The sequence below is a fragment of the Vombatus ursinus genome, unplaced genomic scaffold (genome assembly GCF_900497805.2).
Source record: "Vombatus ursinus unplaced genomic scaffold, bare-nosed wombat genome assembly UNPS02014870.1, whole genome shotgun sequence".
NCBI classification, from domain to species: Eukaryota; Metazoa; Chordata; class Mammalia; order Diprotodontia; family Vombatidae; genus Vombatus; species Vombatus ursinus.
In genome coordinates this window covers 65785-84499 of record NW_020954648.1, presented here as the reverse complement: position 1 = coordinate 84499, position 18715 = coordinate 65785, and the positions used below count along the sequence as shown (strand labels likewise).

Genomic DNA, 18715 nt, shown 5'->3' with positions numbered 1-18715 from the left:
TCTCTTTCTCTCTCTCCATAAATACATACACACACATACTATATATATGTGTATATATATACACACACACACACACACACGTATATAAAATATACATAAATATATATGTGTACACACTTATTTTTTTACCAGTACCTTCACTGAAATTTATTGGGTATAGTACAAAATTTTTTGTTATCACTGCATTTTTTCCCCTCTCCTACTTTTTTTTTTGGTATTTTCTTAATATTGATTGCTTTGATTTTTACTTTGCACTTTACTTACACTACGTGGAGGGCAGTCATTTTTATAGTTTTTGTTCACAGCCAACTTTTTCTTTCGGGGCCATTGTTAAGATCAGCATTTAAAAGAATGCCATTAAGAAGAACATCTCGAATGATTAAACTTTTCAATATCTCTTTTACTCACCCTTGTTTCCCTTTGGTCGTGCCTGGTTCAGCTGGTGAGATTTAAAGCAAATTGAACAGTGTCAGTGTTGGCTTGTAGTCCCTCATTCTCGGGTCCATTGGAAGTACTTCACTGTAGACTTTGTGGGGAAGACACTCAAATCCGCAGTGAAACCTTATCTTCATAGGAATTTTTCTAGATTGCTTAAATCCCTGTAAAAAAAAATAACATTTCAATTGTAAGTGTTGTTACAGCATTGTTTCTTTTGTAACAAAATTTTAAATGGAAATTATATCCCCAAATACCTTTGGAACAGAGTACTTGAAGGTACTTCCTTCACTTTTCCTCTTTAGAGTTATGGCATTTCCTTTTAGCAAGACAGGAGGTAAATATCGCCTTGTTCCACACCACTTCGTGCCGATTACCGGACTAGAATTACTTTAAAATCTGTTTTTGGAACTAAGTCTAGGAAGATGTTTCCTTTGCTTTCTTTCCCCTTTTAGAGTTGGAGGTTTTCTTTTGAGTAGAAAGGAAGGAGAATATTACCTGTTTCACAACACTGTGAACTAATCATTTGACTCAGATTACTTGAAATGCCATGTCTTTCTGTTGCAATTCCACCACAAACCTTGTTCTCTTGCTTCCTTTGATTTCAGCCTTCCACTGTGAGTCCAATTTCCCTCTCCTAATAGCCAACTCAAATTGAACACTCCAAGCACAGAAAACGCTTTGTCATCTGAATATACTGTCAGCGGTACCTGGGTAAAATAAGGACTTTGTGTCTATTGGCTATTTATAAAGCCTCTCCTTGATTTCTCATGGATAGATGACACTGGTTGGATGCTGCATGGAACACCCCGGACAATCAATTCCCTGTGCTTCCAGTAACTTGAGAGTAGCAGACTTAGAATGCAAACTTACTTTAAAATCAGAACTTGATATGTTATCTGAAAGTGGGATTATCTGTCTTCAGCACAGAGTTTTGAGAGAAGCCACATTAGCAGCAGGTCCATTTTTAAAGCTGTGGTCGCTCTTGGAAGGACGGACTGTTGGGGCTTTCCAAGTTATAATTTTTTTTTTTAATTTTAAATTCACTGTAAATATTTAAGCTCAATCTAATATCTGAATAATAATGTCAGAAAGTCCAAATGGCGGGTGTCCTTCTAAACCAGAACCAGGTATGTGGCCAGAATGCAATAAATCAATGTGATTATTTTTTTCTAGTACCTTTGACTAGAAGAGTGCAAATGTATTTTTAAAAATTCTCTTTTTCTGAGGCTTATGCCAAACATTGAGGGATGGATGGCAGAGTCTATTTTCTTGATGACAGCAGTCATCATTTCACTTAAAGGAAATTTCCATTTTTTGTCCTTTGCATTTAGGATATGAAGGACAGTAGAAGAAGCATTTCAAAACTATGTTACCATTCCAGAAGAGCATCACTGGTGCTCTGGTGACTTTGACTTTCACTGTAGGTTGATTTCAATACTAAGACTTACCTCATTGATTTTGCAGAGTCAGTGGGAATAAATTAGTAGGATGCTGTGTGTTTGGCAAGCTGGATTTTTTTTTTTTAGAGGCCCAACCTTTTGGACCTATGTTTTGGCAAGAATTAGGAATTTGTTTTTATTCAGGTTGCTACATCAAGAAGGGGCTACACCGTAATTTTTAGCCTGTTATATAGGAAACCAAGTTACAGGAACAGTTGCTCTTTTAGGATGTTTGGGAGCCAGGGAACTCTAGTTTCCAATAAGAAATAACCTTGAGATTTTAGTAGAAATCTGATTATTAATATAATTAATTTCTTGGCTGTTAGCCTTATAACTTTCTATCCAAGGTAGGTATTCTATTTTGCATATTGTTAGAACAAAGCTATCTTCTGACAAAATAGCAGCTTCATCTGTATTAGGTTTTCAGATCATCCCTGGGAAGCATTAGTAATTCCAGGTATATAATCTTAAATAGGTTTAATCCTTCTTTATCAGTAAATGCCATGAATTGATACACCATTTGTGGTCCAGTCAAAAATAGCAGTTGTTCAGCTGACCTTGAGTAATTCTTTAGTCTTGTCTAAGGAGTCGTAATGGCAAATGCAAAAATTCAAAAAAGGGGGAGAATTTAATATTTAGAACTTGTAAGGGTGGCCACAATCATCAGAGAAGACCCAAAGGAGTTTGCTCTGCATCCCACCAACCTAAACTTATGTAGGCTGTGCCGGATTTCCTGTGATTGAGTTTGTGATCTTGAAACTCTGCGTAAAAGGTGCAGCTGATTTGATTTGCTGAAACTACAAACACATAAGCCTTTGAGTTATGACTCGATGAGCTCAAAACTGTCAAGAGACCTCTGAATTTGCATGGGTGCCTCAATTATGGTTCTTAAGTGGGATTAGAGAGAAGAGAAACTACTACCGGCAAAGCACCAATTGCTGCTTTGTAAATAATGCCCATTTATAAATAATACCCTGTCTCATGGACAGAGTTTGTATTCTTAAGATTTTGGCTATTTAATTTTAATTATCCATTCATAAGCTTGTCTTTACTGAGAAGCAATACTCTGTATACCTTGATGGCTGCAAAGAATTGACTTAGCCAGAAAAGGGTAAAATAACATTAAAAAAAATACTTGTTCATGCTTGTTTTTCAGATTATAGATACAAAAAAGATGAGCTTTTCAAGAGACTGAAAGTTACAACTTTTGCCCAGTTGGTGAGTTTGGTTGTCTGTCTTTTGTTGGATTTTAAAACCACTGCTTTGTCCAATGTCATGAAATGAGCTTTCAGATTTGGAATCTAGTGTGTGAGAGTTGGGTTCTTCCATTGACTCTTATTCCATGGCTAGGCTGACTCATTTTTTCATATTGTGTATGTAACTTTATCTTTCCCTTTGGTAGCTTGTGAAGTACAATATCATGCTTCCTACTTTGAAAGTGGCCTTATTCGGAGTTTGAGGTTTTTGTTTTTCTTGTACATTAGAGTTAATAGCTAAAATCTAGGTCTCCAGGTCTGCTCTGGATGCTTTAAAACAGGGGTGTCAAACTTACAGGAACAGGGCCCACCGATTTGTACATATGGATCCCTGTGGACTGCATATTGAATTTGTTTTAAAAATGTGATGTTATCTATGTTTTATTGTATTATTGTTTATCTTGTCAAATAATTCCCAATTATATTTTAATCCAGTTTGTGACCACTTTTTGTTCTTTCTTCTACCATGGTCACAAAATCAAGGACAACAAAGGGAAGGGCCTTCGGAGATCATCTGGCCTATCTTGCTTCAGCAAGACAAATGTCTCAAATCAGAGGTGTTAAACATACCAAGCATGATCCAGACTGGATTAAAACATAATTGGGAATTATTTGTAATAATTATATTTACTGTAATGTCAAGTCTTAATTATATTTACTGAATGCAATCCTGTCATACTATTGCATATAATATTATGTTAGAGTCAGAATACAGAGGTTGATATAGTTTCAAAGTTGCTTATGTGCTGCTTCTATGGAATCCCTTTGCTTGGTCTCTCAAGTTTATTGTGGAATATTTGAATTAATTATGCCAACAAGTCATTCATTAAGTACCAGGCATTGTGCTCAGTCTTAGAGATAAAAAGACAATAATGAAACAGCTCCTACCCTTAAGGAGCTGATACTGTATTGGGAAAACAGCATGTACATGTATGAGTGTATACAAAATATAGGGAAAGATGAGGTCATATTGAAGGAAATCAGGAAAGATTTCATATAGGAGGTGGTGCTCAAGCTGAACCTTGAAGTAGGGTCAGGATACCTTAAGAGGTTAAGGTGAGGAAAGAAGTGCATGTCAGGCATGGGATGAGGGTGGTGGAGAACCCTGGGAAAAGGTTTGGAGGTGGGAGACGGAAGGTTGGGTGAGAAAAATCCAGCTTGCCTGGATCATAGAATGTGTAAAGGGAAGTGATGTACATGTATATAACAAGCCTAGAAAAAGCATGTTGGAGCCATGTTGTGAAGGGCTTTAAAATCCAAACTGAGAAGTTTATATTTGAACCTATATGCAAGAGGAAACTTATTGGGAGCTTATTGGGAGCCACTCAGGAGAGTGGCATGATCAGACCTGTGCATTTAGGGTTCATTCTAGGGTAAGTATTGGAAATATAATAACCATCCCTAGAACCTCGTAAGGGAACAACAAACACTCAGTTAGGACTTAGGATTGGGGCTGAGCCTGAGGATATTGAGAATTTTTTTTTAACAAGAAGGGTGCTTTAATATTAGAGCCTTTCTCCACTGGCTCCAAAAAATAAATTTAACTGTCTAAACAGATGGACTTATCAGTTTCATTCTTCTTCTTCTGCTAGGTCATCCAAGTTGCTTCCTTGTCTGATCAAACGCTAGAAGTGACAGCAGAAGAGATTCAAAGACTAGAAGGTAAAAACAATGGTCCTGGCTCTTAGGGCAACATTTGACTGAAAAGCCCCTATCCAGTGTGATCCCCTGTTGTAGTAACACCATTAGGGATCCTGGGTCAGGGCATGTTTGTTTATAACAGGAGCTCCTCCTACCCTTAGAAAAGTGCTGAATGGTAACTTCACAGTTCTTTCTAAATGCATCTTTAGAAATCTCTGTAACTTTGCACTTTTTTGAGATTTCTACCTTAAAATATTTAGATGTGTTTTAGATATTCTCTCAAATGAAGAGTAAAGAACAAAACCCATCAGTTGTACCCTTATAGATGTGACTTTAGAGAATTATAATCTCATTTCTGTGTCCTGGAGCAGCTATCAGTCAAACGACCGCTTTTTTATTGGGAGAAAGCATTTAGTTGTTAAAGACTGAGGCAGGCCAAAAAGTTCACTATGGGCAGGTTTCCTAGGGAGCCCATAGAGAACACCAGGTTCGTGCCACTTTGTTATTTCCCTGGGAAAGGCTGAAGAGACTCTGAAAAGGGCAGGGATTTGTCTTGGGCAAGTGAGTCTCACTCACTCCAAAAGAATAAAGACTGCTTTATAGCTGAGGTAGGCACTGATGGAGTGTCCTCATGTGGGTGACCCCCCAATTTTAACTCCGGTTACATAAGCAGCCCCAAGTTTGGTTCTAAAACTCAAGGTTGAAATTGTAGCATAAGAACATTGGGGTACCGCTATTTCCTTTTAGGAAATAAAGGTGTCTTTGAAAACAGTGTGTTAGGAAGTAGGAGCCCACGATGTGTGAGTAGTGTTTGGTGTTTCAAAAATACTGACTGAATCCAGGAAGTGCCGTTTCAGCTTGGCCCCTCTGTGGCTGTGAAAGGACAGTTTGGGTGGGTGAGGAACATGCAGATCTCACCTGGCTGTATTGACTCACTTTCATTCTTCTCCATAGATCATAATTCTGCCCTCGCTATTCCTAATGCTGAAGACAAGACCAATGGGAAAGGCAGTCCCACTGAGAAGTCACCCAGCCCCATCCAGTTCATCAGCAATGCAGGAACTGGGGAATTGAGCCGCTCAACGCTGCAGAGGTAGCCACCTCCTCCCCCAGACCCCCCCATCCCACTGCCTTTGGCCACAACTTTTCCATAGCTCCTCTGCTTCCTGCAGCTCATGGGGGCGGGGGGGATGCTGCCTGGGCCTGGACACCCAGCTCTGGCTGCTCCTCCCCTTCCCCCCGAGGCAGGCAGCTGATCAGAATGCGAGGGCAGCCAGCAGCTTTCAGCCCATAAACTCTACAGAGCCGGTGTCTTGTGTACAATATTTGCTTCACAAAGAGGAAAACTCAGTTCTAAGGCTTATTTTCCATTCATTCTAGCAGCTTCTTGGCTTGTCCTTCATAATCTGTCTTAAGGCATGGTAGGTAGAGCCGTGGAGGGTACTGAGCCTAGAGTCAGGAAGACCCAAGTTCCAGTCCAACCTCAGATACTATCTGTGTGACTCTGGGCAAGTCACTTTACCTCTCTCTGCCTTGGTTTTCTTAACTGCAAAATAGGGTAAAAATAGCATTCACCTCATAGGATCAAATGAGATAATATTTTTAAAGCACTTTGCACAGTGCCTGGCACATAGTAGGTGCTTAATACATGCTTATTTCCTTCCTTCTGGCCTTCCTGTGACATGGCAACCTTAAATCTGACCATATATGTCATAAATGGGTGCCATGTGTTTGATGTTGGTTACAAACTCCTATCAGTGGAACAGTGCAAATTCACCCCGATTTTTAGATAAACAGCAAAAACACAGGTCCTAATGATAGTAGATTCTCTGTGTCTTCTTATAATCTTGTTGATATGATCTTCGTTTTCATCTGAGACACTGTGGTGTAGTAGAAAAGAATCCCGGACTAAGAGCCCGAAGACCTCAGTTCTAATCCTGGCTCCGTCCCTTCCTAGCTATGTGACCTTAAACCTTTCCAAATCTGAGCTTCTTCATCTGCAAAATGTGGATCAGAACTTCCTGCCCTGTCTGCCAGTCGCACAGGGTCATTTCAAAAATCACATGAGATAATGTGTGAAAAGGCCATGAAGATTAGCGTTTCCCTGGTGAGAGCTGGTGTTACTGTTCCTAGGTTCCTCCTGCCGCCGTCACAAAGACTGACGTGGACTTGAAGAAGCCGTAATCCTCAGGCTTCGGTGGCAGTATAATATAATCCACTTTCTGTGAATTTTTGTTCTCTTGTGGCTCAACAAAAGATGGACCATATATTTGTTTGAAGGCATAACTACTATATAATCTTTAAGTTTATTGAATTTTGGTGGGAATTCTGGTTCCGTAAGATGAGAAGGGAAATATAGGTAACAGTGACGTTTCTGTGGTTTGGTCCATTGATCTTACTAGTTTGCCTAGGATCATAAAATAATAGATACAGAATTTGAAAAGGACCTCTGATGTCAGGTATAATCCCATTATTTTACAGATGAAGAAACTGAGGCAAGCAGAAGTAAAGTGACTTCCCCAACCAGTTCCTAAACAGCTAGTAAGCACCTGAGCCAGGATTTGACTCTGGGTCTTCCTGATTCTGAGTTCAGCTCTCTAACCACTACACCCCACTGCCTCACCAAAGAAATGATGATCCTTGTCTTTTGTTTCAAAAGAAGTGTATCATTACTTAGCCTTTGCTTCTAGTGGTCAGAAGCTACTGGTGAATCTGGTGCTGACATGAACACTGATTCGTGTTACCTGCAGGATTGATTCAAAGACCATTCAGGGAGATTTTCTTCCCGTGACATAGTGACTTTGTGACTTACCCTAAAAAACCTAATGGAGACATCTTAAATTCTCATCCCAGCTCTTCTGGGATTCACAAGTACCGTACACTTTGGGGTTTCAATTTAAATGAGATGATATTTGTGTAAAATGCTTTGTAAATCCCAACACACTATGTAAATGCTAACTAGTATTTCTTTACTCATGTGGTGAAAAGTAGGAAGGAAGGAAACAAGCATTTATTAAACACTATAGGCCCAGGCACTGTGCTAAGAGCTTTTCACAAACCCTATGAGGTAGGTGCAGTTTTATGATCCCCATTTTATATTTGGGGAAATTGAAGCAGATAGAGGTTAAGTGACTTGCCCAAGGTCACACAGCTAGTGGAACTCAGGTCTTCCTGACCCTAGGCCCAGTGCTGTATCCACTGTGCCACCTTGCTGCCTCTTACATAGAAATATCTGTGGCAGATATTGAGTACTTACATATGACTTGGCTAGACCACACACATAAATATATAGGTACCCCCACATAAATATTTAAGTAAGCTGTTATTATTGTTGTTGTTGTTACTGATATTCACAGTGTGGTTTCTTGTGGTTTGTGAAGATAGGTATTCCTACCACTCCTGCAGGTTTTAATCCCTGTATGCCTGTAGAAATGAGATTTCACCAGTCGCTCTGGTGACCAGCCTCCCGTGAAAGAATCCCTTTGAAAGACTGAGGCTGCTCCTCTCACAAGAGTGAGGAGCAGAGCCCGTTGTCCTTTGCATTCATCCTCTTTCCAGCTTAGCAGGAACCACCGGAGCTCTCGGGCTTCCCTGGCAAACCCTTCCAGAGCCAAGGGTCACCTCTGCACCCTGATGAGGCAAGACCTCAGCAGGAGAGGATGTCACAGAACAAAAAGATAAACACTTCTATACTTTTATTTTTAAAAAATCTTTTCCTTCCCTCTCAACTCCCCTCCTTCTCTGTTTGCTCCTTTCCCCGACCTCTTCAGAGTTCCACTGGAGTAACTGTTCCCCTTTCTTTCTGTGAATGCTGCCCTTGTTGCTGGTGGTAGCATGTGCCCTTCAGTGTCTGTTCCCTCCCATCACGCTGGTCGCATAACATATGTCACCACATCGACGCCCCTTCTTCTTTGTGCTGATATTGAGGCCGGCGGTGGTGAGAGGATGGGTATCTACAGTCTTCTGGGCTGCCACATCCTTTTGCCCCATCTGAGGCATTTCGCATTTGTGTCTCTGTCTGCTTAAGGAGCACCACCCTGGTGGTCACCGGCCTGTTTTTTCCCTTCTCAGCGTCATCAGTGGTGTTGGAGAACTGGACCTAGACAAAGAGTCACTGAAGAAAACAGAGCCCAACTCTAAAGACAAACCTTATCCCGATTGTCCCTTCCTGCTGCTAGATGTCCGAGATAGAGATTCTTACAATCAGTGCCATATTGTTGGAGGTATGAAAGAGAAAGTCACATGGTGACATGGTTCAGGGGATGGATCTGGTTGTTAATGTTAAATCAGTTGTTAAGCCTTGAAATGTCCCTCACTCGGCAATTAAGAAAATCACATCGTGGGAAATTGCACATAAGGAAATTTATGATTCATTTTTCCACATGGTCCAAAGAGGAGCCAATGGGCAGGGAGCCTTTTTTTTTTTTTTTTTTTAGGTTAGGGCACAGCTGAGGAAGTTTCAGAATTTGCTTATCATATCCCTTTCCCTGAAGTGTTTTGGGTCCGTTACTTGCTAATTTGGAGTAGGCATTTTTTTCTATTTCTCATTTTAATTTTAAATTGACTAGGAAGACAGCTGGGTCCAAGCTGTGCTCAGATAAATACTAACTTCCTAAACTTTTTCTCCTTTTTATTACAGCTTACAGTTATCCAATTGCCACCTTGTCTAGAACCATGAACCCTTATTCAAATGATATTCTTGAGTATGTATCCTTCAAAGCCTCTTGAGGATCCAAGTGGTGTATTAGGTGTTATAAGAAGTAATTGTTTTTAATATCAAGCATGTGCTCTGGGAGCTCGGAGGGGTTGCTATTGGTATTGATATAAGAGTTTCAGGTCCTATTTGCTGCTTCTGAGATTGTTGGATCTTCACAAGATACTTTCAGATTATACTATGCCAGATAGAATTATTTTTCCCCCTTTCTAGATTTGTTCAGGGCGAAATCAGGTGGAAATGCCTGCTTCATTGGCGGCCAACTCAGAGTGCTTTTCTCAACAATTTCCCTCAATAAGGCAGAAACAAATGTTTTGAAGGGTGAAACCACCTGCTGTGTTGACAGAGACTGACCTTCACAACCTGTTGTTTTCTTCAAAAACATTTTTTTCTACTCCATAGATATATACTCCCCCATTAGAATGTTAGCTCTTTATAAGAAGGGATTGTTTCGTTCTTTGTACATACATTACCAGGGCCTGGCATAGTGCCTAGCACGTAGCAAATGTTTAATAAATAATTGTTGATTTATTAGTTGATAATAAGAATTATAGGGGCAGCTAGGTGGCGCAGTGGATAGAGTCCTGGCCCTGCAGTCATGAGGACCTGAGTTCAAATCCGGCCTCAGACACTTGACACTTACTAGCTATGTGACCCTGGGCAAGTCACTTAACCCCATTGCCTAGCTAAAAAAAAAAAAAATTTGTAAAACTGATATCTCTGGTCTGCCGAGAGCCAACATTCAGTCCAAGGCATTAAGTGAAGATTGAGCTTCGTGCTAAGGTGGTGAACTTAATTCATTTGAGAAATAGGTAGGAAGCATTTCAGGAAAAGGGTTGAGTCCTCAGTTCCCAGGCCAGCACTTGCTCAGGATGCATCTTGCCCTTTGGACTGTGGACAACAGATAGAGGGCACCAGCCATGGCCTTTACTTGTCTCCTTCCCCTGAGTGATTGCCATGACTCAGTAAATCAGATAGCTGCAGCAAGTGTGTCTTCACAGGAAACAGGTTTTTCTAAATAGGTTCTTAAATAAGTTTTCTAGATACATTTTTTGAGGTGCTCTTGGGTATCTGTATTGTTGACAGTGTCCAAATGTTAAACATTTCCTCTAGTTGAGGAGTCATCCACTCTGGTTTTGAAGAGGTCAATTCAGTTAATTTCTACTTAAAATTAAAAAGTACTCACTAAAGGCTGTAAGAATCTTAACTAATCTGACTCTTAGAAAAATGCCCACGGCAAGATTATCATCCTCTACGATGATGACGAGAGGTTGGCCAGCCAAGCAGCCACCACCATGTGCGAACGAGGATTTGAGAACCTCTTCATGCTCTCTGGAGGTGAGCAGAATGGGGTTTTATTTTGTTTTGTTTTGTTTCTTATTAGGGCCTCAAAACAGCATTTGTACACACCTCCTTGAAAGTCTCCATATTCCCTTTTCCTCTAACCCTGAGAATTGCATTTTCCTACAAGTCTCATTGCTGTGGCTTTGAACCCCAGTGAATAAAAGGGCCAGGGCTGGGGTAGGGCAGATTAGAATTCCTCAGACTGCCAAAAAGAACTTAAGTTGTCTGGTGGTATTTGATTTGATACTTCAACAGTTGAGAAAGATTGCAGGTCTTAACACATTAGCCTCTACCCTGTAATGCACATAGAGGTTCTTCTAGGGATTGACATGGTGCCCTGTGATACCAAGTGCTTTTTTGAATGATCTCTACCCAGGTCTGAAAGTCCTAGCCCAGAAATTCCCCGAGGGACTGATCACTGGGTCATTGCCACCGAACTGCCAGCAAGCACCAACTCCTGGGTCTGCCCGAAAGCGATCCAGCCCCAAAGTGCCGACTCTGTATGCTGAGAACAAGTGGAGATTTACCCCAGAAGATCTAAAAAAGATAGAATATTATCTAGAAGAAGAGCAAGTTCCCCTGGAAACCCCTGGTAAGACCTGTATGTGCATGCATACCCCACACGGTCACATAGCTGGGCTAGGAATGATGTTAAGAAAAATCCAAATCTTCCTCATTCCCTTCATTTTCAGCTTGCTCTTCAGACGGATTGTTTGCTAGAGTAGCTGGGTTCTTCTCACTTTGCTCTTTACGGTACTTCAGGATTGAATATGACTTCATAATGAGAAAGCCTGGTCTCTCCCAGATCATGTCGGTTCTTACAGTATTTGGGGCTGGGCTGGGCTTCAGGACGAGCAGTGTCAGGAAGGTGGAATAGCCCCAGCCTGTCTGCACAGAATCAACCCAGAAATGCGGGCAGAAAGGGCAGGGGATAACGGATGCCTCTTAAAGCGGACTAGGCATCTCCTGAGATCATGGGGGGCCCGTGAGGGCATCTGGTTCAGCTGCTTCACTTGACATGTATCCTCCAGGCAGGGCCTGAGTTGGCTGAAAAGAGACAGAATGGCTTTCTAATGACTCCTTTTTTTGGAGGGTTTTTAACTTCATTTTGCTTCCTCATTAGAGCACTCTCCACACATCCTCCTACTGCCTGCTTTGTGTTCTTTTAGTCTTTCCTTTGTGAGTAGGGAGTGTACGATGGCCACGGAGCACTGATCCTGTGGGTAGGACCTCCCTAGCCCAAGAGTCTATGCAGGACGTTGTACACAGAATCAGGCTTTCAGCTATGGCCTCTTCCTTCTCCTTTCCAGGCCGACTGAGCCGTGGCAACTCCTCTGTGAGGGATCTCAAGGTCACAGGGGGCAGTTCCTCTGGAAGGGATGCCAAGGTTACGAGTGTCCGCAGCAGTCAGAGCCTGTCTTCCGGGAACACGGTCAGCAATCTGAACCCCCGCTCGCTTAGCAGCGGCTACCTTCAGAACAAACCCTGGAAGTAAAGACCTTGTCTAATAAATTATTTCCTGTTCATGGGAACCCCTAAGCACTTCCCAAGTTGGTAATTTTCACAAACTTCTTCAGACGACAGACAGTGACACGTGTAATGGAGACCTCCTCGGAGAGGACTGTTAACAGATGACCCTTGAAAAAAATAGAGATGCGTGACAGGCTCTAGTCCCTTCCCTGCTGTTTACAGAGTATTGAAGTCATCAACTCAGATAGGAAAAGAACTCTCTTTAGTGTCTTTTGTCTTCGGTGTGCTCCAGTCTGTTTATCTGTATCCCTGGTTTCCCCTCATATTGTAAATACTTCATTCACATCTGCTGGTTGGTGACTCCCAACTATATTCTCTTGCCATTTACTGTTCTTGATTTTATGAAGGAATCTTCAACCAAGCTTTCAAGATGACTTCTTTAGGAGTTATCCCAGGAGCTCCTGGTGATTCTTAGAGTACATCCTGCCAGCCACCTCCACACCAGATGTTGACCCGCTTCCTTGCAAGCTACCTTTTCATCACAGGATGCAGGTCCTGCCATGGATCTGGGGGCTGGTGGCTATGGGTATTGATTTGCCCAAACATTTGAGGACATAGTGGAATAGCCCCCTAAAACTCCCTAGGACTTGTCTCTTCATTACATTTTTCTGGAGCGGACGTTGGTGATGATTCTCAGTCATCATAGCACAGAGGAGTTGTTACTGCATGAGAACCCAAATGCTTTATTGGGTTTAAATGGCAGTCTCCTACTAGACTCGTTCATGTTAGTGCAGTAGAAAATAGGGCTGCTTGAAATCATCACCAGCTTCTGGCTGAGGAGGGAAGGGTTATATTTCTTTGTCAGAGTCTCCGGCTCCTTGGTCTTTGCTTGCATCCTATGTGCCCCCTTTTGCATCCTGCTTCCTGCCCCAAATATACAGTATTAGTTGAATTGTATAATCTGTCCAATTTCTCCCTAATTTCTCACTTCCATCGTTGAGCTCTGACTGTGGAGTTATGAGAGTATTGGTTCTGGCTTAGGCTGGAATTTTAATTCAATATTAACTGAATTGCTAGGTAGCTGACTAATCAGTTTTTTTTTAGCCTGTCAAGAAGACTTTGGGGTAAAGGTAAGGGATTCTGAAATGTAATCTTTAGCGTTGATATAGAAATAATTGTCATGGCAATGTGATTTTTCAAAATCCAAATGAAAAATTGTCTTCCTTTCCTTGCTTTGCCTTGACCCTCTGTTTTTTTCTCTTCACAGTAAAGTTCCCCAGGGACACAGCCCTCGAGGGTAAGAGGATCAAATGAACAGTTAGACAGTATTTCAGAGAGGCCTATGAGAAAACAGCTTATCTGAATTAGAATCTGCTAAAATGTCACCCTTTGTTTTCATTTCTTAAATATAGCATTTTCCTGGATTTAGGAATCAGAAAATCTAAGACATTATGAAGAAGGCGGGGTCAAGCCATGCTTGAGAAAATGTTCAAGAATTGTCTTATTAAAATTCAGCCAATATTTTGCTAGAAACTTCTTGCCTAAGACCCTCGATAGGCCTTTCAGCTGATGCCAAAATGCTACAGTGTTTATTTCTTCTTTAAGGCACAGGTAGAAAAAGGCATTTTTTTTTTTAGCCCTACGTACTCTTGAGAAAATTGTCTTACCCAAGCATTGACAAAATTTTCAGCCATTTAACATAATTTTTAAGAAAAAAAAAATCTATTTTGCTGCAGAACAAAACCCTCACTACTCTACCATTTGAGAGTGGCCAGTCAGGAGCTCTCCTTATCTTCCTGCCCACATTTTGAAAGTCAATCAGTGTATTCCTGTCACAGTTTTCCCCTTTGTTCTCATTTGCTCCCATAACCACATGACACTAGATTATTAGAGACTTTATTATCTGTACATATTTTTATAGTAGGTCAACTGAACCTTTTAAGTTTGTTGCATGTTTTAAATTTCGGAGGTATTTGCAGAGTTGAATGTATTTAATAAATATTTTTGCATAGGTGTAATAGTACTCTGGTTCTCTTGGTAGGGCTTTTAAATTAACTGGGCCTCAAAAGATCTGTGCTGATTTTGCACCTTAAATGTTTCTGTCAGACATTCTGAATAAGTTTTCATTTTATGTTCCAGCTGTTTTTAATGTTTTCCCTTTAATAGTTTCTCATTAGCTTATTGGTGTGCTGTATTATTGTTCAATTGATCAATGATATCTGTGTGATTAAGATTATTTGAAGATTAAAGTACAATGCACAGCAATTAAGTTGTTGTTTGGTATTGATATTTTGTAACATACCAGCCTCCCTCGTCCAATATGATGAGACAATTTTTTTTTGTCCTTATTAGACTAATGCAGTGTGAGGGAGTACCTCATATTGTTTAGTGCTTAGAAAGGAATGCTTGCTTAGAGAGGTGAGCCCAGGTTCAATTCTAACCCAGTGTGTTATGGCCCCATCCATTAAGCTGAACTTGGGGCTCTTTAACATGCTCCTTTACTCACTCACTGAGAGCAACCTTAAGCTAATTATTACTTGTCTTAGTGTTTCAATATGCCATGTGGTTAATAGCTGTCATTGCATAGGACTTGAAACTCCATGGATGGAAGTTGCTTTATCAATATTGATTTAAAAAAAGTAGTGGTACTTTACTACTACTACTACTACTTGTTTTTCTTCTTTTTCTTCTTCTCCTTTTTCTCCTTCTCATTTGTCTTCTTTGTCTTTGTCTTTGTCTTTGTCTTCTTCTTCTTTGTATTTTGTTTTTTAACAAAAGCCATACCTGGAGTTATTTTGTTTTTGTTTTTGTTTTGGTTTTTTTAGCCAAAAAAGTCACACCTAAAAAGTCACAATCAGAGTAGGAATAAATAAGAATAAAAAGAAAACAAATATATTTATTCAACAGGTGTTCAGCGTTTGTTTCCATGGTGCTATTTTAGACCAAACTGAAATCCTCAAGTCTGTTTAGGCTACCAGAAGAAAAACTCGAAAACCCCCACACCCTTTTCCTTTCTCTGGGAGGTACATCCCACTGTGGGCTGGTAATGAACTCAATCCTTGACTAGGAAGAATGGCGTAGATGGGTTTCCTCTTCCTGCTTCCTGATAATTTGGGTGGCAGGTATGGCTTTTTATTATGATCTGTTTGACCTCTTCAGAAAAGTTCATTTCTATTCATCTAGATTAAAATCCATTGCAAACTCTACACTATTTTGAGGGCTCAGGTTGTTTAGAATAGACTTTTCAACTAATGAAATGTTCCCGAAAGTTTTAATGTGTGTTTATTTTCTTCAAAATGCTGTCAAGGATGTAACTGCGATAGTTGTTTTTGAAGAAACACCAGAAACATGTCAGTTATAACTTGTTGGTTTAAGTATGTGGACAGTTTGAGTGCTTATATGGAATGCAATTAATTTTTTAATTAATGGATATGTTTTTAACATGAAGACAATAGAATAGCACACTATGCTTCAGAACTATCAACTGAAATGAATCTGAATAGCAACATTGCCCTGGTGTTATAGTAAATATTGAAAAAAAAATATTGCAGTGCCCACAGTATGCTGTTCAGTTTTAACGTAGAATGTGTAATGACAAAAACTTATCTGCCTCTAATTTAGCCTGTGCTTGCCAAATGTGAATTGCACGGTACTGGCATGATTATGACTTCATAATGATAAAATGTCAAAATATCTCTCTTTTTTTCCTCCTGAATTAAGAGTGTAAGCACTATGAACAGGACTTTATCTTTTGTACCTCTTGTTAGCCCCATGCCTAGTCTACTGTTTAAAACATAAGCACTTAGTAAATACTGATTTATGCAGCTAGATGACTCATTGGATAGAGCTTGAGGGCCTGGAGTCAGAACGACCCAAGTTCAGATCCAGCCTCAGATACTTATAAGCTATATGACTCCAGACAAGTCACTTAACCTCTATTTGCCTTAATTCACTGGGGAAGGAAATGACAAACCACTCAGTATCTTTTCCAAGAAACCCCAAGGAAAGTACAGGCATGATATTGCCCACTAGGTCACAAAGAGTCACATATGACTGAACAACAACAGTGAAATACTATTAACTGACCAGCCAATTAAGTGGTCACAAGTGAACACAAATGGGCCTTCCACTAAGGATCATGTTTTCTGCATGGTTCTGCTACCCTCAAGGGGCAAGGGCCATACTTCTGCCATGGTACCATACTCGCTGAGCAGCTAGGCAGCACTTTATAACATGTATGTCATGTTTGAACCAGTGCATCGTGATGTGACGACCACCGTACAATGATGATGGTAGGTGATGGGCCTTGGTTGCCCCTTACACTTTGGGAGGAAATACATTAATGACCCCTGAGATCTTCAGATACCCTGAGGAGAGGCTATTTGATGCCTTCAGTATCCCCCTGGATGTCTTAACACTCTTCTTTACTCTTTGTTTTTCCTTAAGACCTCTGAGCCTAGCAGACTGTAAACATCTCAGACAGAAAATATTTTTTTCTTCTTTTTAAGATCCCCAGGTAAGAGAGACCACATCCTTCCTTGATGGAACTGACCACGTTGTTGACAAAGGCACCTGCCTTCAAACCTTAGCTCCTTGCTTACGTCCCATCCCCATTCTTGGTCCCAGCCCATCTGTGGTACTAGCACACAGACAAAAAGGCAGACATCATCTCAAAACATTTGTACAACAGAAAATCCCTTTTCAACCACGCATGATGACCAATGTCTCAGAGGATAAGGTGCTCCAAGTGCTTTTGAGGTATAAAAAGAGTATATTGGTCACCTACTAAAATATGACTTAAAAATGAAAATTGCTGTCTTTTAACTGGATAATAGGGGGAAAAATTAAGTTGTTCTTTTTAATAGGCCAAACTGTCACCGCAATAAACCATCACAACTCCATCTATGTTTGCTCTTTTCTTTTCTGGAATCAGTATTGTAACCTCAAAGAACTTCCTTGACTGCAGGATGCAAAATGGCGGGTGACCATGGGCTGGGGTTTCTGTGGAGACAGAGAGAGGCAAACAAATTGCTGTGAGCCAAATCCATGTTAACACACAAATGCCACAAAAGCATGATTTGATTAACTTTGTGAAACATGTAGCTTGGGTGGTGAACAGAAGACTTTCAGTCTCCTCTCAGTTCATTTGTAATTGGCAGGCTGTGTCTGTGGGGATGGATCTAGGCAGTGCCCACAGCACAAGCTGCCAAATGGATAATCCCTTGAAAGTTTTGAAGAAGGGCCTATTGCCTGCCCTGTGAAAGCTGCGATTGTTTAAGAGTCCATTGGTCCCCTGAGAGCTATAGTGGTGCAGTGGATAGAGAGCTGAACTTGGAGTCACCATCAAACATACAGACAAGGCTTGAATAAAATAAAAATGAATTAATTTATGCCCCAGGCAACTGTATTGAAAATCATGCTTGACGCTTTAGAGATAGGAAAAGGAAACTCTTTGAAACTCTTGGAGTTTCAAAATAAAAATATTCCCGTAATTCCTATCGCAATATACAAAGAACTTTGCCCATAGCAATCCTGTGAGGTAGGTAGTACAAATATTATTAATCTTGTTATATAGATGAGAAAACTCAGACCAGGAGAGGTTAACTGACTTGTCCACAATCCCACAGCTAGTGTTAGAGTAGTAAACTAACATTTACTAAGCACAAACTATGTGTCTACAATGAACTTAAGTGCTAGAATGGAAAGGCAAAAATATTGTCCTGTCCTCAAGCAGTTCATATTCTGGAGGGGAGACAACGTATAAATTAATGACATTATGTGTGTATATGTATGTGTGTACATGTGTATACACGTATATACATGTGTGTTATATAAATATACACACCATGTAAATAGAACTCTGCTTTTGAACCCAGATATCTTAACTTCCAAGAACAACGTTAGCTTATTACATAATTCTGCCTTTTGCATAGCCGCTGTGGGAAAGGAAAAGAGATCTCGTCTGACCAATCATTTGCACCAGGCTGTTCCTCAAACCATTACAAGAAGCTAAGAAATGATGGGAGGGCACTAGAGAATGAACATAAGCACATGGAATACCCAAAGTGAACTCACTAATCAAATCTGTAAAAAGGTCTCATGTAAAATTCAACTGCAGCTGGAAAAGACAAGGAAGGCATCAGGACCTGTAATCTCCAAATTGGAAATATTACCATCTCCACAATGACTGTCCCACTTTCAGTTCTCGTCACAGACTCTTAAGGAACGAAAGGGACCTCAGAGTCCACAGTCAAACCTATTATTGACTATTAATACCCTTGTAGCCAGGAGTGTGGCTACATGCCCCGCTTGGAATGAAATGCAAAAGGGGAAGGCGGTTGGAGATACTTCTTCAGCATAGTTAGCCAAAGCTGGTGGACCTGTGGGGCAAACGTGATACAGAATACACATCC

The 18715-nt window shown here is 40.6% G+C and overlaps 1 protein-coding gene across 3 annotated transcripts in view; it reads left to right on the top strand.

Moving 5' to 3' along the window:
- The window catches only part of CEP41 (centrosomal protein 41), a 30605-nt gene extending 16034 nt beyond the window's left edge, over window positions 1-14571 (top strand). For all 3 annotated transcript variants that reach the window (XM_027842270.1, XM_027842269.1, XM_027842268.1), the window contains 8 exons: window positions 3034-3095; window positions 4726-4795; window positions 5729-5867; window positions 8846-8997; window positions 9414-9481; window positions 10712-10826; window positions 11209-11424; window positions 12143-14571. In XM_027842270.1, coding sequence (XP_027698071.1) covers window positions 3034-3095; window positions 4726-4795; window positions 5729-5867; window positions 8846-8997; window positions 9414-9481; window positions 10712-10826; window positions 11209-11424; window positions 12143-12327 — 1007 coding nt within the window. In that variant the 3' untranslated portion in view covers window positions 12328-14571. The remainder of the gene's footprint in view (window positions 1-3033; window positions 3096-4725; window positions 4796-5728; window positions 5868-8845; window positions 8998-9413; window positions 9482-10711; window positions 10827-11208; window positions 11425-12142) is intronic.
- The last annotated feature ends 4144 nt before the right edge of the window (window positions 14572-18715 follow it).